This window comes from Paramisgurnus dabryanus, chromosome 4, assembly GCF_030506205.2.
Source record: "Paramisgurnus dabryanus chromosome 4, PD_genome_1.1, whole genome shotgun sequence".
In the NCBI taxonomy this organism is placed as follows: domain Eukaryota; kingdom Metazoa; phylum Chordata; class Actinopteri; order Cypriniformes; family Cobitidae; genus Paramisgurnus; species Paramisgurnus dabryanus.
This window is the reverse complement of record NC_133340.1, coordinates 2922944-2946673: the sequence shown is the minus strand read 5'-3', so window position 1 is coordinate 2946673 and position 23730 is coordinate 2922944. Positions and strand designations below refer to the sequence as shown.

The 23730-nt window shown below is 38.5% G+C and overlaps 1 protein-coding gene across 4 annotated transcripts in view; it reads right to left on the bottom strand.

Moving 5' to 3' along the window:
* LOC135746818 (1-acyl-sn-glycerol-3-phosphate acyltransferase gamma-like) overlaps window positions 1-20500 on the bottom strand; it is a 30297-nt gene extending 9797 nt beyond the window's left edge. Inside the window, exons 1-5 of one of the 4 annotated variants that reach the window (XM_065265533.2) lie at window positions 20311-20500; window positions 7574-7632; window positions 6569-6814; window positions 6209-6378; window positions 5499-5660 (exon numbers count right to left, since the gene is read on the bottom strand). In XM_065265533.2, the coding sequence (XP_065121605.1) occupies window positions 5499-5660; window positions 6209-6378; window positions 6569-6746 (510 nt within the window). In that variant the 5' untranslated portion in view covers window positions 6747-6814; window positions 7574-7632; window positions 20311-20500. Of the gene's footprint in view, window positions 1-5498; window positions 5661-6208; window positions 6379-6568; window positions 6815-7573; window positions 7633-8764; window positions 9039-20310 lie in introns of those variants that run through there. The other 3 variants (XM_065265534.2, XM_065265532.2, XM_065265535.2) reach the window with 3 other exon arrangements.
* Between the last annotated feature and the right edge of the window lie 3230 nt (window positions 20501-23730).

The window sequence follows — 23730 nt, the reverse complement described above, 5'->3', positions numbered from 1 at the left end:
TATAACTAAAGCGATCACATTAAAGGGACAGTTAACCCAAAAATGAAAAGTTTGTCATCATTAACTTGTGTTGTTACAAACCTGTATACATTTCTTTGTTCTGCTGATAACAAATGATAATATTTTGAGCAATGTTTGTAACCAAACCGTTTTTAAGGAACAATGACTTCCGTAGTAGCATTTTTCCTACTATGGAAGTCAATGGTGCTTCTGTTCTGCTGAACACAGGAATATATTTGTAATGAAGCAGAAAACAAAGATATTAATACAGGTTGGTAACAACACGAGGGTTAGTTAATGATGCCAAAATTTTAATTTTAGGGTGAACTATTCCTTTAAAACATTATGACAGATTTTAAAATGTTTAACTATAAATACATGCTGATGCAACTCTTAAAAGGAATACTTGTTTCATAAAAAAATGATAATTTACTCACCCCTATGTCACCAAAGTTGTTTATGTCTTAGTAGAGAAGAAATTTGTTTTTTTAAGGAAAACATTCCAAGAATTTCTCCATATAGTGGACTTTAGTGGTCCTCAACAGTTTACAGTTTTAACGCAACTAAGACATAAGGGTCTCAACTAGCGAAAATTATCATTGTTTTCGGCCAAAAAAAAAAAAAAGTACTTTTAAACCACAACTTCTCGTCTTGCACTAGCCGTGTGACGTGCCAGTGCGACCTTACGTATTGCATAATTACGTCGAAAGGACAAGCGTTACATACACTAACCTTAAGGATTATTAGGAACACCACACTAATATTGTGTTTGACCCCTTTAGAACTGCCTTAATTCTACGTGGCATTGATTCAACAAGGTTCTGAAAGCATGCTTTAGAAACGTTGGCCCATATTGATAGGAAAGCATCTTGCAGTTGATGGAAATTTGTGGGATGCACATTCAGGACACGAAACTCCCGTTCCACCACATCCCAAAGATGCTTTATTGGGTTGAGATCTGGTGACTGTGGGGGCCATTTTAGTACAGTGGAGATGAGTGGTACCCGGTGGGGTCTTCTGCTGTTGTACCCATCCGCCTCAAGGTTGTGCGTGTTGTGGCTTCACAAATGCTTTGCTGCATACCTTGGTTGTAACGAGTGGTTATTTCAGTCAAAGTTGCTCTTCTATCAGCTTGAATCAGTCGACCCATTCTCCTCTGACCTCTAGCATCAACAAGGCATTTTCGCGCTCAGGACGGCCGCATACTGGATGTTTTTCCCTTTTCACACCATTCTTTGTAAACCCTAGAAATGGTTGTGCGTGAAAATCCCAGTAACTGAGCAGATTGTGAAATACTCAGACCGGCCCGTCTGGCACCAACAACCATGCCACCCTCAAAATTGCTTAAATCACCTTTCTTTCCCATTCTGACATTCAGTTTGGAGTTCAGGAGATTGTCTTGACCAGGACCACACCCCTAAATGCATTGAAGCAACTGCCGTGTGATTGGTTGATTAGATAATTGCATTAATGAGAAATTGAACAGGTGATCCTAATAATCCTTTTGGTGGGTGTATGTAAAACACCAGTGTTGGGGGTAACGCATTACAAGTAACTTGAGTTACGTAATAATATTACTTTTCTGAAGTAACGAGTAAAGTAACGCATTACTTTTTAAATGTACACATTAATATTTGAGTTACTTTTTCAAAAAAGTAACTCAAGTTACTTTTTTATATTAATTAATTTGATTAAAAAATATGTACTGAATTAAACTAAACGTATTCACTCTCTGTGCCTGTGTGGAAACAGTTTGAGTCAGAAACTGAGATGGCAGGCCAGAGCTAAACATTTTTGTGATGAAATATGCAATTTCTGAAGGCAGAACTTTTCAGTCATAAAAACACCTGCAAGGCCTGAAAGAGATCAAGCTTTAGCCAAGAAAAAGTAACGCAAAAGTAACTAAAAGTAACGTAAGCATTACTTTCCATGAAAAGTAACTAAGTAATGCAATTAGTTACTTTTTTTGGGAGTAACTTAATTTTGTAATGCATTACTTTTAAAAGTAACTTTCCCCAACACTGTAAAACACACACTTGCGGAACAGTCCCTTTCTCCACACCTGTAAACACTGGAGCGGTAGTTTCGAATACGTCATCACCTTTTGACGTGGTTATGTAATACGTAAGGTCACGCTGGTGGATCACACTCACGCTGACACAATAGATCACACAATCTTACTCAATAGACTAGAAAACTATGTTGGTATCAGTGGTCAGGCGTTAGCCTGGTTTAGGTCGTATCTAACCAATCGTTATCACTTTGTTTATGTAAATGAGGAACAGTCATATCACTCCCTGGTTAAATATGGTGTACCGCAGGGATCAGTTTTAGGTCCTATCCTGTTCTCATTATATATGTTACCTCTAGGAGACATTATCAGGAAACATAACATAAGTTTTCTCTGCTATGCGGATGATACCCAGCTTTACATCTCCTCACATCCCAGCGAAACCCACACGTTTTCTAAGCTAACAGACTGCATTAGCGATGTTAGTGACTGGATGGCACATAACTTTCTTAAGCTCAACTCCAATAAGACAGAGATGCTTATTATTGAACCGAATCGCTACAAACATAATATGTCAGATTACAAGTTGCACATAGATGGCTGCACTGTGGTACCATCTTCCTCGGTTAGGAACTTAGGTGTGATGTTCGACAGCAATTTATCCTTCGATAGTCATATCGGCAACGTCTGCCGCACAGCATTCTTCCATCTTAGAAATATCTCAAAAATCCGCCATATACGGTCTACATCTGACGCAGAGAAGCTTATCCATGCTTTTATGACCTCTAGAATAGACTATTGTAACTCGTTACTCGGGGGATGCCATGCAAATCAGGTAAACAAGCTGCAGCTAGTTCAAAACGCTTCTGCAAGAGTGCTTACTCGATCTAAGAAGTATGACCACATAAGTCCAATTCTAGCATCTTTACACTGGCTACCAGTTAAATATCGCATACAATTTAAAATATCACTAATCACCTACAAAGCCTTAAATGGCCTAGCACCCTCATATCTTAGAGAATTACTATCAGAATACAATCCATCACGTGCACTGCGTTCGCAAAACTCTGGTCTCTTAGTTATCCCTAAAATATCAAAAGTGTCTAAAGGTGGAAGATCCTTTTCCTACTTAGCCCCTAAGCTCTGGAATGACTTACCAACCGTTGTCCGAGAATCAGACACAATAGATACCTTTAAATCTAGACTTAAAACTTTTCTCTTTAACAAGGCATTCACATAATTTGTTTTAGTAATGGTACTCATCTCACAATAGATAGCTTGTAAAACCTGATAAATAAATAAACTAAATCCTCATTTTTGTCAACATTTCAAAGCATGGTAAATGCTATTAATAAACTTAAGAAAATGTTTAATCTCTCCTTACTTGTTTACATATGTGCAGCAAACCATGGGCCGAGGCATAAACTTTCAAAAACAAATGTCACGTATAAAATAGAAAAGGCTACATATAAGGAAAAGAAACGCTACTCTGTGCACATACAAACCACAATACAAGGCAAAAACTTCAACACTAGACCAATAAAACCCCGAATCGGGCCATTAATTGCCAAGTGCAGAGAAGTGATTGAAAATTATGTATGGCATTATGTTATCACTTGTTCGGCCCTCCACCTGAGGTTTCTGAGTCGAGTAGGGGAGTACTGTGAAGCCTAGACAGGCATCAGGGAGATGGCTGGCGCAGTCACGTCCCCGTCTCCCCCCCTTTACTCCCTTGCTCGTCCGGATTTTAATAAAGCTCGGTGGGTATAGATTTGTGGTGTTAAGCCCACTAGTCGGGGGCGGGACTTCAGTCCTTAAAAGGGCGTCACTGCATCCATTTCCTAAAACATTCGCCGTCCCCTGCATTATTCTCGTTCTCCCTAAACCGAACTGTGCAGAGTCTGTCACTGGGATGACGTATCTTCAATACGTATATGTATGTTTGTGTGTATGTTTGTGTGTATGTTTGTGTGTTTGTGTGTTTGTGTGTTTGTGTGTGTGTGTGTGTGTGTGTGTGTGTGTGTGTGTGTGTGTGTGTGTGTGTGTGTGTGTGTGTGTATGTATATGTACATGTGTATACATATGAATGGCCCCTACGCTAATTGGGTTTTGTTTTTCTTTCTTCATGTCTCGTCCTTGTCTCCGAGGACACTTGAGACAAACAGACCCAGTTCCGGTAAATGTCGGCACACCACTGACTCACCGGCAGACCGTCAACGTGACGCCCAGCTGATGCATGACCAACGACCACCAGCAGACCCCGCTTTACCTCCGCCTAATCTCCTTAATCGTTTCAATGTATATATAAATATATCTCCCAAGGGTTTTTCCCTCCTAAGACTTTTTTTTACTTCCCCTGCTGAGTCTGGGGTTTTTTTTCTCATAGGGGGTTTTTCAACCCGGGGAGGCAGCCTTCTTGGGCTTAACTTAGCACCCTCTTCTTTACGTTACATTAGCAATACGCACGCTTATAATGTTGATTCATAGCCGCGGCAAATTTAGCTGCTTTTGCTATCGTGTATTATGTTGTGCTATCTGTCGTTTTTCTATGCTTTCCACTGCTTCTATTATTGTAAAGCTGCTTTGAAACAATCACAAATTGTGAAAAGCGCTATATAAATAAAATTGAATTAAATTGAATAGTGCAAGACGAGAAGTAGTGGTTTAAAAGTACATATTTTATTTTAATTGCCGAAAATGACAATCTTTTTGCTAGATAAGATCATTATGCCTCGGTTGGGATCGTTTGAAGCTGTGTTGAAACTGCAATTTTACGCTGCATTGAAACAGTGAACTGTTGAAATCCATTAAATTGAGAAAAATTTCTTCTTGACTGAACAAAGAAAGAAATAATCATCTTGGATGACATGAGGGTGATTTTTTATGAAAGTGGAGTAATCCTTTAACTAAACACTACACTGAACACAGATGAATGGCTAAACAATTAAAATATGCAATATATAAAATGAATAAACGTAAACAAAGTACTTCAGCTCATTATGTTAACATTGCCTTGTGCATCAACATAATTATTTACTGACTCAACATTTTGTAATAACCTCAATAATAAATTATAATATAATGTCCATTACATCCCTCAGTATATAATGACACTTACAGAAATTAGGGCATCTTTACACACTCAATTGGTTAAACAGAAGAGATTTAGCAAGACTATGAAGCAACACATATAACAGAAAATACACAGATAATGTGTTAGAGGTTTATCCCGGGGTCGTTTGATTTTGGCACGATAATGGCATGTGTTCACACATGTCCCGTAAAGACACGTGACATGAGATGTAATTTCTAGCAAGCACAGAGTTACAACAATATTACTACGTCCCATTGACGGGAACGATCCCAGGATCATTTCTGGCCATTTTAGAGACATTTTCTGGAATCAGTGCACTGTCTAAAAGTAGTTCAAGGTTCTGTCTGACAGTCACATCATTGGAGCTTCTTCATTGGTTAGTACACTACTCACCCACATGTATTCTGGGTAATCTTTGAGACTGTTTAGTCCTTTGAAAACAGTGTCCCTGTCTTCCTCCCACTTCCTCTTGCAAAAAACGATTTCCAGGAAGTACCACGTCCAGCCAATCAGAGGCACTTTCAGCAGTTCATGTTTAGCCAAAACCTTAGAGCTCTGAAAGAGATGAGAAAAGTCTATTTTGGATTTGTCCAAAATATCCAAAACTGATGTAGACATCAAAACAATCCAGCAGTAAAGCAACAAATATGTAAACAAAAAACACGTTTGCGTTTCATTTACAAATAAATCAATCATGAGGTCAAAGAGACAGGATGTAGAGTTTTAAGGGAAATTTTACTTAAAGTAAAATTAAATGCACTATTTCACTCAGGGTTACAATGTTGAAGACCAGCTAGTCAGCTTACTAGGTTTAAGACACAGCCCTACACAAATTCACAGCTCCAATAGACCATTTCAAAAGATGTAAACAACACTGGTCCAGAAGCACTTCCTGTTTCAGTTTGTGACTTTTTTATTTCACACATATATCATTATCTTTAAGATGTTTGTTTAACTTTTTGACTCAGTTCTAGGTGTTCTGTTGGTTGTATTTTATCCCAACGTTTATCTAGTGTTAAAAAACTGAAACAGGAAGTGCTTCTGGACCAGTGTTGTTTACATCTTTTGATATGGTCTATAGTGGTGCTATCAGTACCACTCACCCCCAACACGCCGTATCTTTCACAAATGGTCCAGCCACACAGGAAGTCGATCTCAAAGTTGTGGTTGAGAATGATGATCACGTGCTCCTTACCGAACTTATCAACTGTGGCCTGATCTGTGTACAGCACACAGTCTGTGTCAGACCACCACTCCAGCAACATCACCAACTCTGTGTGAGTTCAGAAAAGAAGAAATTTGAAATAAATCTTTATAAATAGAAACATATCCAACATTTATGCATGACATGTAAAGATTGCAGTACAAAATGTGCATTTGCATTTATTGCATATCTACATAATTGCAATTGCTGATATGCAAACGTTCGTAACTTGTCATGGTAGACACTTAAAACTACTCACGGCTCCATAACGAGTAGGAGAGTCTGGTGTTGATCCTTCGGTAGAGTTGTTTGTCGATGGGCCATAGCACGCAGGTGCAGAGCTGTATGAAGTTGATGATGAGGCCGCTCACCACAAACACAAAACCAATCAAGAGGTGTAGGATGAACAGGCTCTTTATCCACGCCAGCAAACCCATGACTGACAGCCCTGTCCACTCACACACACACACACTCACTCACTCACACACCACACACACACTCACTGCTGAAACAAAACCAGAAACATCCCCAAATTAAAACCAATTACATACACAAATTAATAATTTAGGGATACAGATGACAAAATTAATTATGCAGTTTGATTTTTACTTTGTTGTTAAACACCACTTCGATTTTTTAGCTAAGTGCACGGGGAAAAAAATGAATGAACGACGGCACAGGTATCTCATGGTGCATTTTTTTTATTTACTTTCTGACCACATTTTATTCAGGATGTACAGTGAAGAGTGACTTTTTAAGAAGTGGAGATTTTGCATGTACTTAGAGGGTTTTGCAATGAATGACAGTCAAATTTATTAAAAACCAATAAAATGACTTCAGTGACATTTGTGTAAATAAAATATTTCATTTACTAACTAATAACCTTTTCATTTCAAATGCTCATTTACAAGAAAACATGTCAGATACACTTTTCTGTGGGTTTGCATCTGACCTCTTCATATATTGTGCAACAAAGTATTTTCTTTTAGGTTACAAAAATAATTATGCCGTGTCTGAAATGACAACCATTAAAAGAACTGCTGTATAATAACAACTCTCACAATTATGTTGTACTAAATTGCGCAGCATAGCAAACATGCAGCCACAGGTATAAATATCGTTGCAGAATTATGTAACATTTTGCAATACAACTTGCGTGAGTATCGTGAATTAGGATGTCTTACAAAACAACGCAGTTGAATGTTGTGTGAAACTAATTTGACTGTTAAATTTCATAGCTATCATTCATGCATGTTGAACTCACCACAGTGGGTTCTTCTCTACAACCCTCTTTTACACGGCCCCTCACTTAGCACCACCGACCTAAAACAAACAAGAGAGAACATTCAAAATCATTTTAATAATACACAAATCAACATTATACACAACAATAACATTATTTTTACTTGTTCTGAGATACAAAAACTGTCAAGTAGATGAGAGTTCACATTCACAACCACAGACCCTAGATTAAAAAAATTGCAACATATGGTAGTGTTGCACACACACACACACACACACACACACACACACACACACACACACACACACACACACACACACACACACACACACACACACACACAGTTGCACAGAGACACACAACCTCTCACCCAGTTGGAGAAACTCCAATCACCTCCTCCAATTTCTCTCACACACGTTAGGGCAACCTCTTCTTCCCCTACAGTGTCTGTCATGCACTCCACAACTTCAAAAATGTACAAAACCCAAGTTATCTCAATCGCTCATCGTAACCACACAAACTGTGTCAAACTATCTTTAAGCACTAGCTAACAAAGCAAAGCATTACTGTAAATCCAGCCTAAGGTGAAACACAGCTCCGTCCATGAAAGCAGTTTCCATGACCCTTAATCGGATACTCAAGATGAACTTGCCAAACTACTTCAAACTGCTCCTGCAGTAGACCCATCTGTCAACTAAACTTTTCTGTTAGTCTGATTAACCACTGTTACAATTTTAAACTAACATAAAAGTGTGAAACTGCCCTGTAGAAAATACAGTTAGATAACATTAGGTTGCAGTAAGACTTTGTCGTTTGATGGTGTTTATTTGTTTGTATGTAAAGGGTCACAAAGCCATATCCATAATGAACCACAACCTCATATAGACTTTGTTGTAAGCTCTTTTGACATTAGACAGTAAGCAGCCACCCAGAAATCCCTGTAGAGAAGACTATAGCAACTGCACAGCAATGCCCTAGAAACCACCCAGGGCACCCAAAGTATATCAAGAAAAGGTCAAAGTCTAGTTATTACCATATAATACGCTTTCTGATAATCCCCAAATGCTGTAAATCAGCATAACAATTTGCCGTAACAGTAAAAATCGTGTTCAATGACACACCAAAAGGTTAAAGTTTAAACCCACATAACCCTAGTTCCTCGATCGACAAAACCTTATATCACCCATAACAAACAAAACAGACAACACTAACCTTGCGATGAAGTTCCACAGGCTGTGTGCTAGCTCTGAGTTTTGTAAGGACACAGTCACACGGGAAAGATTGAGAAAGAGAGACACACAAAGAGAGAAAGAACAAGTGGGAAAGGAAAGAGTTGAACTCTGTCCCCCAGCCAACAATGCAAGAGCAAAAATAAACTTTGGAACCAGACCAAAGTAAAATGTGGCTGGAAAGAGACGTTGACAGAAAGCAAATTTAAGAACAAGGAGACAGAAGGCTCAAAACACACCATTACAGTGTGGAAGTAGATGTGTGTATGGGGGGGTTCATTTCGAGGGAGTGTACTAAAGATCACCTGATCAACGCGTTTGGGCAGGGTACAGGGCAAGCCAACACGTGTCAATTGAGACCATTAGCTAGTCAGAAATTAGCCAGATTGTGCTCTTGTTCAGCTCTGATCTCAATAATGTCCTTACTTTGGGACAGAAATTTGTTATGACTATTTGGCAAGGTAGTGTGACAAAGTCTGTGAATAACACAATAAGCCATTAAAGTCTTAGTATCCCGGTCGAGCCCCCATAATTCATCTCGTAATCCTGCGATACACTGCATGATTTTTGCCGTCCTATAAGATCATTACCTTATCACACTGTGCGATATGGATAATTTAAATATAAGACTGTACGATAATGACAGCTATTGAATCATAGGCTGTGACACACGTTAGCGCAACGTCATTAGCATGCACTAGTGCTAAACAAATACTGGTACGCAGGTCATAGCAGCAAATGCACAGTGCGTTGATCATGCCGAATAACTGACACTGTCTGAAAACTAGTGTAGGCTATCTTTGGTCACCAGACCAGGAAAACAGTCCTTAAGAGCTACCGATTAAGAGCCACGATCACAGAAATGGTGATTATTGTTTCACAATGGCAATCTTTCATCTGGGACAGACAAAAATCGTGCAGTGTATTACAGGCATAACTTGTTCCAGGACAGGATGACTTACGAATCACTTCCTTCAAATGGAAGAAAATTAGTTATTTACAATTAACAAAGTAAATAGGGATAGAGATTGTCATACTCCAAAACGGACAAATAAAAGTATTACAGAAATAAATCATGCGCTATATTCAAAGTCATGCAAAGTCTTGAGTTTAAAATGGCTATGTAAACATGCATACATTTTTGCAAGGTCAAAGTAAATGTCCATATACACTCACCGGCCACTTTATTAGGTACACTTTACTAGTTCCAGCTTGGAGCCCCTTTTGCCATCAGAACTGCCTTAATCCTTTGTGGCATAGATTCAAGAAGGGTCTGGAAACATTCCTCAGATATTTTGGCCCATATTGTCAAGATAGAATCACGCAGTTGCTGCAGATTTGTCGGCTGCACATCCATGATGCGAATCTCCCGTTCCACCACATCCCAAAGGTGCTCTATTGGATTGAGATCTGGTGACTGTGGAGGCCATTTGAGTACAGTGAACTCATTGCCATGTTCAGGAAACCAGTCTGAGATGATTCACGCTTTATGACATGGCGCGTTATCCTGCTGGAAGTAGCCATCATAAGATGGGTACACTGTGGTCATAAAGGGATGGACATGGTCAGCAACACTACTCCAGTATGCTGTGGCATTTACACAATGCTCTGGGCCCAAAGTGTGCCAAGAAAATATCCCCCACACCATTACACAACCACCACCAGCCTGAACCGTAGATACAAGGCAGGATGGATACATGCTTTCATGTTGTTGACACCAAATTCTGACACTACCATTCGAGCAGAAATCAGACCAGGCAACGTTTTTCCAATCTTCTATTGTCCAATTTTGGTGAGCCTGTGCGAATTGTAGCCTCAGTTTCCTGTTCTTAGCTGTCAGGAGTGGCACCCGGTGTGGTCTTCTGGTGCTGTAGCCCATCCGCCTCAAGGTTCGACGTGGTGTGCGTTCACCAACGAGTGGTCATTTGAGTTACTGTTGCCTTTAGTGTTGGGCGATATGCCCCATTTTGAGATCGTCCTATCGTCAGCCTGTGAGATCGGCGATACACGATAGTATCGGGGGGCGGGGCAGTAGTTTACTCATTTATTTATTTGTTCATTTATGACAAGACTTGATTGGTGGAAAAAAGAACAAGAGCAACACCGTCATGAATGCATCTTTCTTAAAACTAATGCCATTAATCTGAGTGCGTCATTAAAGCCCAGACGCTCTTTGCGTGCCAGAGAGCGAGAACAGGACACGCGCTGGTTTTAACCCTCTGCACGCTAACAACCTCTCTAGTGCAAGGAAATGTCAGAGATAGGGCTGCTCAATTATGGGAAAAATCATAATCCTGATTTTTAACACGATTACTTAATGACTGTAAAAACATGCACCTGCGCAGACACACGCAGCGCACATAAAAATAATTAAATGCATTTGTTTAGTGCTGTTGCAGAAGGTTAAGTTACACGTGTCAAGCAGTGGTGCTCTCAGAGGTGCCTTTTTAAACACACTGGTCCAGCGGAACACAATCATATTTTAAACACGAGGGATGTATTGCTAAAACTCCTTGAAAAGCATATCATAAACAGGATTACTATCTGACTTCAAGTTCAGACAGAGCGCAGCTCTCTGCATGTACGCGAGAGTGGCGCCAATATGCAGCGGGTTATATTTTAAACAAAAGGAATAGTTTGCCTCAGCTCACATGAAACGCATTAATCCGCACAAATACATAAGGATTACTACTTCAGTTTATGTTTAGACTTCGGACAGATGCGAGAGCGCGTGCATGTGAGACAGAGGGAAGCGTAGCTGCTCATCCACGCGCTGGATTTAGGTGCTAGAACGAGTCCGAGACGCGCGCATTAAGTGCATCTGCGTGCAAGAAGGAACTCTCTCTCTACAAGCTCTCCGCGTAAAGTGAAGCACAAACCCTCATGCGAGGAAAAGCATGCAAAACTATGATGATGATGATAATAACAACCATTCGCCAACTATCGTCATGACTATCGCCATGAAAGCCTGCCATTGGCGATATGTCGGACGATCGTCGATACACGATACTATCGTCTATCGGCACAACACTAGTTGCCTTTCTATCAGCTTGAACCAGTCTAGCCATTCTTCTCTGACCTTTGGCATCAACAAGGCATTTGCGCCCACAGAACTGCTGCTCACTGGATATTTTCTCATTTTCGGACCATTCTCTGTAAACCCGTAGAGATGGTTGTGCGTGAAAATCCCAGTAGATCAGCAGTCTCTGAAATACTCAGACCAGCCCGTATGGCACCAACAACCATGCCATGTTCAAAGTCACTTAAATCACCTTTCTTCCCCATTCTGATGCTCGGTTTGAACTGCAGTAGATCGTCTTGACCATGTCTACATGCCTAAATGCATTGAGTTGCTGCCATGTGATTGGCTGATTAGAAAGTTTCATTAACAAGCAGTTGGACAGGTGTACCTAAAAAAAGTGGCCGGTGAGTGTAAATCAAGTTATGCGGACCACTTCTATGACTTATCTATTGTCCCACATTTCATGTTAGTAACATGAGAACTACACAGGGAAGAAAAAAATGGAGGGGATTAGAGATGGAGGGGTAAACCAGCTTATGTGGAAACAGCTGTTTGGCCTACATCAGCAGCCAGCCTGAGGCCATCTTTCCCAAATTCTTATAGCATAAAAAAACAAGTAACAGACTCAAATAAAGGTCTGAGAAAAGCAGCCACGTTGATAATAAGAATTCAATTCAATGCTAAAAAAATCAATTTCAGTTACATTGAATTAAATTGTATTCAGTCTGTTAGAATGCAAAAATCTTGAGACTTGAGACAAAGTATATCTACTCGAAACAAAACAGAAACGGACATCATGTGACCTTTTAGTCTTTACAGACACCTTAAATGCATGTAAACCAATATCGTCAATACAATCCTGTAAGCATTTACTAACAAAATGGAATGTGAGAAACTACAAACTAACAAATTCAAGACTTAGGAAAAGGTTTTTGTAAGACAGACCTCAATGCATCCAATCAAATGACCCTTTACATAAGAAGCAAGTGGTCTAATCCAATGTCCATTTGGACAACCATTAGCTGGACTTACCAGTAGGCATAGTAGGCCACCGCCATGACCACTAATGCCCCACAGATCCCTGTGAAGACCATCACAGCCCCTTGGTTCAGCATTTTTGCTTCTGGCAGTTGTCCTTTAAAGCAATTATGAAACCTCTTCTGGTTTCTTTCAAAGACAGTCAGGTGATTATGGTTTTCGACAGGCTTGGAGACAAGTGCACCACAATAAATTGGGCTTAGCCCAAATATTCTGTCAGAAAAATGAATGAAAATTTCTTATAAATTGGTCTTGCTTTTGTTACTGCCCATGCTAATGCTAATCACATTGACTGACAACACTTTAATGATGCAAGCTTTGATGAACTCTCACCGCAAGTACCCTTAAAAAGTTCCCAATGTTCTGCCAAACTCCACCAAGATTCAATGCGTTGTTACAAAATGTAATCTTAACTCCACAAACGCAGTTCCAGTTGGCAACTCCTTAGGTAGATGCAACAGTCTTGCACCATACTAGCAGCCCTCAGATAAGACACAAAAAGCCGTTCTCAGCATCCCGTGTTGCCCTCTTCTTCAGTAATCTTCTCTGGATTGGATTACCAATGATTAGCATTCTGGAGCAACACCGTGGATAAGTCACAACGCATTTAGTGGGGGGAGCAAAGTGAGCTTATTAACACAGGAATATGGTAACTTCCTCCAGCCACTAGGAGTCCTAAGGGTCAAGCAAACCTTTGGGCATTGACAAGCAGAAAAACAACTAGTAACACAGTCACTAGTAAAGGGCTCATTGTAGTAGTGCGTACAGTTTACGGCGTAGCCACGACGGCATGCGTCTGTTTTCATATACACTTCTGTGTCGACGTGCAAACACACACGCAGACCACTAATAGGCAGTATTCTCGCTTGTAACCACAGTAGCAGCTCAACCGCCAAAAAAGCAGCAGCTTGCTCAGTTAACACACAAACGAAGAAGCAGCAGCAGCTTGTTGTGTATGATTTGAGAAGACCAGCAGTGATGAAAGTAAATAAAAAGTGACTTGTTGCAGTTTCAGTTAAATCACTCCTCAACTTGGCCCATTTTTGTTTTCACCGTCGCAAACGGAAATACCTATGACGCAGTTTTTTTACCTGACGGGAGGGGTTCTAGTGGACCAATCACAGCACTTGTAGTCGGCGTAGAACTGGCTCTGTTAAAACTTTGGCGAGGTGCACGTCAGGCTACAGATAACCTACGGCATAGACCTTACGCACGATTATAAATTGTACTTAACTGTTCCGGTGTTTCAATATACTGAGCAACCATCCCTTTGGCTCTCCAGCAGATGTGAGCAGATATGGTCATCCAAGGTCGAGTACGCCCTGGGTTCAGTTTAGATGAGGTGGTGATGATGATCAGGCAGGTTGTGGCTCTAAGCCACAAGTGCACAATGGCATTTAAAGAGAACACAATGTGCCATTGGCTTTCATGCCCCATAATGGCCTCTTCTTTTTAATTTATTTAGCTTCTGCCATTCTTGCTCACTTTCACTCATCATTTTCTCTATCTGATTTTATCTTAGATTAATGCTGTGTTGCAAGATCCTTTTTTAATTCCTGTAAAGTAACTTCCTGTACCTTGTCCAAGGGTCCCAGTTATCTTTAAAGCAGAATGTCCTTTACATCCTAATAAAAGGGCATATCAGGCAAAGTCAACGATTTATTTTATGAGCCATATTGGATGAAATATTGGCCTATTGGAATGCAAGTGAGGTCAAGATGTCTGAATCTTAGGTCGGTGCCTACTAGTGAAAAGACTGAGGAGCCCACCAACAAACAATCAACAAAAAGTTAGTGGAATTTTTAACTTTTAAAGGGATAGTTCATCCAAAAATTTAGTTATGCAAGAAAATGTCCTGGCTGTTCAAAGCTTTATAATAGTAGTAAATGATTGAAGCCAAAAAAGTGCATCCATCCTTCACAGAAGTAATCCACACGGCAACTGATGTGATTTTATAAAAAAAACCCTGCTTAGGTCTGTTGTCATACTGCGATTCAATAACTACACATATTTCATTATTTTTTTTAGAAAGGAACTAAGAGCATAAGGTTGACTATGAAAACAGTGAACAAGTATATTTTCCTTCTTATCTGGAACAGATAGCCGTAAAACGAATGACAAAAGCCCGTGTGGATGAAAAAACAGATAAATAAGGGCAAACAAACTAAATCAAGCCTAAGATGATGCATATCGTTCACAACAAAGAAAGAAAAAAGGGGACCACTATTCGCTGTCTGATGGAAACAGAGAACTGGTAAAAGGATTAGGCGGCACAGCTTAAAAAACATCTGACCCACATTCTAATCATGTTAAACGTAGTTGCCCAACTACAGCATGACTACATGTCCCAAATCAAGATGGTAGATACTGCTGCTGTTATCTACCTGAGGTGCACAGTGTGATACAGGTTTAATTAACTAGCTGGATCACATTAAAGGTAAGGCTAGAAAGGTCATGTCCACACAGTTTCAAAGGGCAATTTCACCTAGGAAACATTAAAGGGATAGTTCGACCAAAAATGATATTAAACCCATGAATTACTCAACTAGAAGTTGTCTAAGATGCATATGTCCATCATTTTTCAGACAAACACATTTTCAGTTATTTTAGAAAATGTCTTATATCTTTCAGCTGCTAAACAGTGAAGTTACGGGGTCCACTTCCTTCAAGTCCAAAAAATTTGCATATATCCTTCCCCAAAGAAATCCAAACGGCTCCAGTATGATAAACAAAGGTCTTCTGAGGGTAATCCTTGTTGTAGAAATATCCAAATTTAAAACTATTAACGAAAATAACTAGCTTCCGGCATCTTAAGCCGAAAGTATACTATGGACTTCCGTGTATGCGCGCCGTCCGCATGACGTCATTTGAGATCGCGCGGACAGTGCGCGTACAGTCCGCGTACAACGTCGCATGCGCATGAAAATATTTAGACAGGACACACCACTTCAAACAATTATACAAAGGAAATAGACAGCATTTGCACACACACTATCGTTTTTCTTCTTTAATTTTTACCTCTTCCAATAACAGAAAGCTGTGGAGCATGTTTGTTACCGTTATGTTTGATTCCTGTTCTTTGTTGTCTTGTTCTAAACTGTGTTTGCAATGGTGGATTGGCTACTTTTCTTCACCTATCCTAAAGTTTTTATGTACTGTAAATGTCACCATATCAGTGCTGCCCTGACGGCCTGGTAGAGTAATAATTTGAATAAGAAATCATTTGTATTGCGTATAGTGTCAAATGCGGCCATCCGCGTTTAGCCGCGGGGAGAATACTTGGAAAGCTGCGGACGCGTGCGCCACGCGCAAGCCGGACACAGAAAAAAGGTATATCCCGGCCTTTAGACTCCTCTGTATTCAGGAGAGTATCAGCATAGTGTACGCACTTTTCTTAGTGATGTATGACAAATTCGGAGGGTGGGGGCACAGAGCAGCAACAGAGAAACCTCCGTAAGCTGCATACGCTCTCATCTTGAATTCGGAGTTTGGACGCGACTAAGAGGGCGGCATTACCGAAAGAGTTATTTTCGTTTATAAAGTTTTAAATGTGGATATTTCTACAACAAAATGGCACAGATTACCCTCAGAAGACCTTTGTTTATCATTGCGGAGCCGTTTGTATTTATTTTGTGAAGGATGGATGCACATTTTTTGGACTTGAAGGACGCGGACACCATAACTTCACATTTGATTAACTGAAAGATCTAAAACATTTTCTAAAATACCTGAAAATGTGTTCATCTGAAAAATGATGGACATATGCATCTCGAACAGCTTGGGGGTGAGTAAATCATGGGTTAAATATCATTTTTGGCCGAACTATTCCTTTAAACAAAAAAAACAACACAATTGTAACACAATTAAACAATGTGCAGTAACTATAGACTGCAAAAAGTATGGACCTAGAGTCTGTGACGTCACCCGTAGGTCTGTGAAGAGCTTTATTGAAACCAATAGAAGGCGGTGCCTGCTGCCATCTTGGCTGCGCGTCACTGCGCTTTGCTGGTGGATAACTGAAAATGGGTAAAGAGGCAGGATATGGGTAAAGCTGAGGTGGCTGAGTTTACCCATCACTCAAGTGGCCACGCCCTTAATTATGCAGAACTTTAAAGCTTAATATAATTTAAACAGATGAGTTACAAAAAAAAAAAAACATTATATTCTAGGGGTGTGCATTGGCACTGCCCTCACAATTCAATTCAATTACGATTCACCAGGTAACGATTCAATTCGATTCTACGATGCATTGCGATGCATCAGAATTCTACTGTACACAACAAGGCAAATTTTTAATAAGTCAAGTAGAAACTCAAGTGCAACTATTCTCAACAAAAACGAAAGCTGACCAGGGCTCGCAAAATTTTTAAATCCCTGGTAGCCCGTCGGGCAGACACTCTTTAATTTTTGGTAGCCCGAAATGAATATAAGTAGCCAGAATAAAAAAATACACTGTTTAATGTAGAATATTGATAAATCCTGGATTTCCATGTAAGCCAAATATTCCTGCCCATCCCAGCTAACAATTTGGTTCCCAAAACGTTCCCCTATTTTTGGTTTTTGGTTAGCCAGGAATGTTTTCTTTAAGAAAATAAACATTCCCCTAATGTTATTTTTAGGTTATTTTAACGTTCCCCTAACGTTAGAATAATTGAATTGTTATATTACTGAAATATTATATGAATGTATTATAACAAAGGTTATTTTTTATAAAAATACCTCAACAAATCACACACTGTATTTAGATAACATGGTATTTTATCAAATATATAAACAACCAGTGACTTTAACACAATATAGAAGACTTAAAGCAGATATTTATTAAAAAGGAATAAACATAATTCCCTTTATTTTCCCCTAATGTTAGACTCTGAGGTAAAACGAAATGACAAACACACATTCTATTCGCTTTAGGTAAACATACCTTACCACTGCTGTTTAGTCACCTATCAGCTTGTAACATCATACTCTCAATAGCCTAGACGTAAATCACTCAAACATATTTTCCTTCTCACATATTTAAGTTACTAACTGAAGAAAGAAAAAAAATACGATAAAACAATGTTAGTCTATGAGGTAAAAATGAAATGACGTTATTTTATTAAATGACTTGAGTTCGCGCAAGCATGTGCTCGTGAAGAATCTAGCCGGTAGAAGCGCGTGCAGAGGGTCGCGCGCATATATCAGACGTGCACATTAGAGGATGAGTTTATTTATGTTTTCACTTCATTTCCTGACAGTTTCACTAGGTACATGAGGATAATGACTGACAAGAGGACACCGAAATACATACACTATAATTACCTAACTAAATCTGAGACAAAGCAAAAACATTAAAATATTATTTCCTCCCCAAGATAGCCCGACAGGCAGGGTGGAGATACATTTTGGTAGCCCGACAGGAATTCACAATAGAAACGAGACGTCGGGCTAGCGATTTTGCGAGCCCTGCCCGAGATGAGAATTTTACACACAGCGTAAGTCTTGTTCCCCATTAACTTCATAGAATCCGAAATGTGCCCATATGTCCACTTTCCATGGAAAAGGGTGCGTTTTTATTTACCCGTCTATCACGGTCATCTCCAGAAAATAAACAGTGACATAATCGATTATGGCATTTGCTGCATCGAGGCTGAATCGTGCATGTGCGCATTGCCATGCACTGCCGAATCGATTATTGTTCACCCCCCTATTACATTGGCCATTTAAACATGGGGGTCTATGGGAATTAACTCCCCTTTGGAGCCAGCCCTTCGATGAATTGCAGTTTATTCTGTATTGGCTTCATCACAGAGATCAAAAGGTTGCCCCTCGGCAGTAACAAATAAAAACGTATCATGACATCATGTTTTTCTGTTTGAGCAATACACTGTTATAGAATACGGTATACTAAATATAACGACTGACATAATAAATCCATAGTATTACTATCAGCATAGCATTACGGCCTACGGATGATGTTAACAACTATGAAGATAAAGATGGCTTTATATGTAAGAAATCAGAGTCCACATCACTACTATAATGATTAAGATACAGAGGAACGATAGCACTGAGATTACTTTTTCTGCATTTCGTCAGCCAACAATTCACAAGTTGAAATAACACAAGATAAAATAAACAATGTTATCATTCTATTTATCTTTATTGTTATTGTTCTGGCCAACAAAAACCAACACAGCAGGCATGATCTTAAATACATGTAATTTATTGGGTTACATATTAAGCCTTTAATGTTTAATCCAGTCTATTATTTATTACAGGCTGTGTCTGTAATGTTTAAACAGTCTATTGTACTGTGTGCACTTTGCATACTTTTACTGTCTAATGCAGCTAATGCAGATCTATCTATCCATCCTTTCATTTCAAGCCTATGTTCAGAAACTAACACCAGATTTACTTCTTTCGTATTAAGTATCATTTCAAACATAGATATGCACCAATATATCTGCCAATAACCGCTATAGGTTGATAAAAGCAATTTTTCAGTCTATAGTTTAAAAACAGCTGATAAGTCATTTATTCTGGCCGGTATATCCTGTCAATCAAAAGAGAACAGGAAAATGCAAATAATGTTTGGGTTGTAATGTAAGAGAATTAACATATAGTTGTGGTTAGGGAAACCATCCAAAAATTGTGTTCCTTAAAGGTTGTGTGTTCGATCTCAGGAAACACACATACTGATAAATGTACAGATTGAATGCACTGGAAGTAGTTTGGGTAAAAATCATGTGCCAAACGCATTAATATAAATGTAATACCAACGCATAAATTACACGTGCTTAAAAAGGCTTTCAGATTTAACAGGCAGTGATTAAATAAGTGAAATCATTACATTACAGCCTTAAATCTGTAATTACCAATGTGTCAAAACTATTGAAAAAACTATTAATCTTATTTATCGTGCATGAAATGCTGAATAAGACCACTCAGCAGCAGCCAAACTCAAGGCAGAGCTGCACGGCGCTGCGTGTGAACTTTAGTAACCCTGATAATGGCTCGATAATGACGTGTACGCAAGTCGTGCATGACACACACACACAGCACCCGAATCGTAAACACATTTTATCGTTACTATAAATCTAGCCCATGCAAATGCAAAGAAGTGCTATTTATCTTGCCCATCCAGCAAATAAATGCAAATCGAGATAGATGCGTATCTTAAACGGATGTTACCTCAGTTGACACACTGGCTTGCTTTGGTGTGTGTACTAAACTGGGGGGCAATGAAGTGTCCCAAACAAGCTGTTCGCGGCCACTGCAGTACGGGGGCTTGCACGCGAGTCCGCGCGCACCTAGCCAGTACCAAAACGCATTGAGACGCAGATGCAAAACAATACAACAAAAAGAGAAATTACAGTAATATGTACCGGACACAGACATGCGCCTGTCAATGTTAATAACAGCACTGTCAGCATGGTTACGAACCGGGTTTTAATTGAAGTCATCGTTGCATGCGCGTGCATTACCTGTTTTGATGTCATCGATAGATCTGGGTGGATGATTCGCGCGCTTCAGTTTAATGCGATGCCCGTCTCAAGTTTTATGGGCGTCGGTGTCTCTGGATGCTCGCTACTCTTTGTGTTCGCAGGTCGCCATCCGCACATGCACAACGCACAGACATTGCATGTTGCCATGGGACTTCCTGTCCGATTACCTTCTCTCCTCGACCGGAAACAATAGAGATTTGTAGTTCCACCCCTCCTCTACATCTCATCATTCTTCAGTAAGACGCTGAGGTAATCAATAAAGTCAATCGCTGAATTGAACACATTAGGGGGAGTTTGGGCTAATTAGTCGTGATTAAAATGAACTTGATTCGGGTTAATTAATTCGAAAAGAGTTAACAATAAATAAATAATAATGTAATTAATTATTTTAAAAGTATTAAAATAATAAAGTAAATAATTCATGTTTGAATAATTCAATTATTAACGACGTATTATTATTATTATTTTATTATCATCATCATAATCAACAATAATGGGTTTTAATTAAATTAATACTTTGTACACTGAAAGAAAAATTGGTCATAAAAACGGTCCATAGTACCTTTTCAAGAACTAAATTTTTTTCTACTTAAAGAATGCTTATTAGTACCATATATGTAGATATTGGTATCAAACATAAATTGTACGTATTATTTAGGACCTTTATAAAGGGTACCGCCCCGGTGACAGCTTTTGTATCATTATTACTAAAAGTGTAGGTAGGCTATATAACTTAAAAGGGGAAACTCAGCAAAAAAAACAACAACTCAAATTCATCTGTACCATACCTTTAATATTGCAATTTGCTGAAATTTCATATGACTCAGTTGGATTTGTTCCAGTAGTTGACTGACAAGAACAGATTATGCTCTTCAACAAAAACAGGATATATGAGGTCTTGAAATCAAGCATAGTAAAAACTTTCTAGGAAATAACTTCTGCCCAAACAACAAAGAGATAAGGGATATTGTTTATAAGAAGAAATATGCATATGGGTCAATGACAAAACAAACTTAAAAAAAGATATATTTTTAAATAGATGTAAGGCATATTTTGGGTCAGGAATATGGCCCAAAACACACTACAGTGTAGTAGTTTTAATGGTAAAAGCTAATGGTTCCTATTGGTATTTTAATGGAAACCATTAGAATTTTCTGTAATGGTTTTAATGTTTTTTTTTCAGCAGGGAAAGAATGCGGTGAAATAATATGTTAGATAGTTCTCCGATATCTACATAGAAGATATGTGGTTTATTAACCCTCATAAGCCCCTATTTTCCTGTATACGTTAGAGTTCCTTGGGGGTTAAAATGACCCCAGAAATTAAAAGAGTGATTACAAAAAATATATAAATTTTTAGTGATACAAATAATATATATATTTTTTTGTTTACTTGCCATCTATACATTAATGCTGTTTTGAGAGATATGAAGTATTTTTGTACCTGTTTACCACTCAATTCCTCAACTACACCATTAGCTTGCCTGTAAAATATCAATAACATAAATTATGATCTAAATTTGTTTTTAGATATTGATCAAGATGTTATGTGTTGAATTCAGCCATTTGGTGTTTAGAAAAAAAAAGCATAAAAGAATTACATTTTAGCAAATAAATAATTTCGACCAGCAGATGCCCATAGAGACCCATTCATTTTACTGGATATGGCCAACTGCTCATCATCAGTACTTTAGTGAAACGTTTTGTGAATTTATGTTTATATAAACATTAGAAAGGACATTAAAAATAAATATTATTTCAAATAGTATTTGTAGTTTCTGTGTGTGTGTGTGTGTGTGTGTGTAAGTTTTACTATGTCTTTGTGTGTGTGAGAGTCTGTGTTTGTGTGTGTGTGCGCGTTTGTGTGCGCACACCTGTGTGAGTATTTTACATCTTTGTTTTGCATCTGTGGCTGTTTTTTGTCAAATTCTGTAAAAAATGCTCTTTGTGGCAGTCATACCTTTGTGTGTTTGTCTGTTGTGTGTGTGTGTGTGTGTGTGTGTGTGTGTGTGTGTGTGATTGAGCATGTATTTTCTATGTAACATTTGTGCTCTAGTACCAGGTCTACCTTTCTGTGTTAAAATTCCCAGATTTGTTCTGGATGTATTGATTTTTTACAAATAAGAAAATAAAATGATTTTTTTTTTTGCATTTCCGATTAATTTCAGTTGGGGTCACTTTTACCCCCAAGGGGCCTCTTTTAGTGAATTTTTTTACACATCTTTAGAACGACCGAATCAAGCCCCGTTTTTTATGTGAATCTTGACAGATAATCTGGAAAAGTCACAAAATCTTATTCCAATGAGATGAAGGGAACCATGTTTTTAAACTAAAGAAGTGGCTTGGGGTAGAATTGACCCCAAGGGACTTATTAGGGTTAAGTGCAAAAATGTTTCAGCCTGTACCAGACGAAGATACTCAATTTAGCGCCAACTCAGTAGTCACAACTTTTGTTTTAGCATTGTAACAACATTGTACTTAATTTAATGTGTAATTTAATGTTAGGGCGTACATCTTAAACTGTTCATTTATACGCCTGTCATTTTACAAGTTTGACATACCAAAATTTTATATTATTAATTGTATAGGTTTTATTATAGAATAAAGTGACACATTTCATAAATGTATCAATTAATTCACCTGAACACAAAAATATGCATGTCCTGTCATTAACCCATGCCTTTTAATATCTTAATATTTCACATTTATCATAAAAGATTATGAAAAGGGACCCATCCCCACACAGGACAAAAACACAAAGTGTTTCATATAATAGATAATATTCTTTATTGCATTATAACATACATATATATATATAAATGTGAATTTGTACACTACAATCTTTATTGTTAAATATTATAAAATATTCAGAATATGAAATCAAAGCACTAAAAACTTTACCAAACATTTATTTTTATTGTCTTTTCTGACCCCATTCAGAACAAACTAAAAAATAAACAAATAAAAGCGTTTCTGATAACAACCATGTCAACAAAGAGGGAACTGAATTGTGAATCACTAACATGTCACTATTAGAACAGACATATTTACAGAAGAATAGAAATGATGCATCTGGCAACATGTCACTCTTCCCATTATGATGTCACAAATGTATAATTGTGGCCATCTGGTCTTCTGTGAGGAGGACAAGTATCTCCTGTACTCTTGCCATTGAATCTTCTATAAGGCGTAATGTTAAAAAAAATAGTACATTACAGCAAGCACAGTGATTTAAACACTCATTTTAATGATGGTGATTTCACACTAAGAGACCAAGACACAATGAATCATTTGTTAAACTTCTAGTCCATAGTTTTTCTATTTCACTCTACATGATAAAAACAAGGCCATCCCCTCAGAAGCCATTATGTCTTGTACCTCAATCTGTGCTCCACTAAAA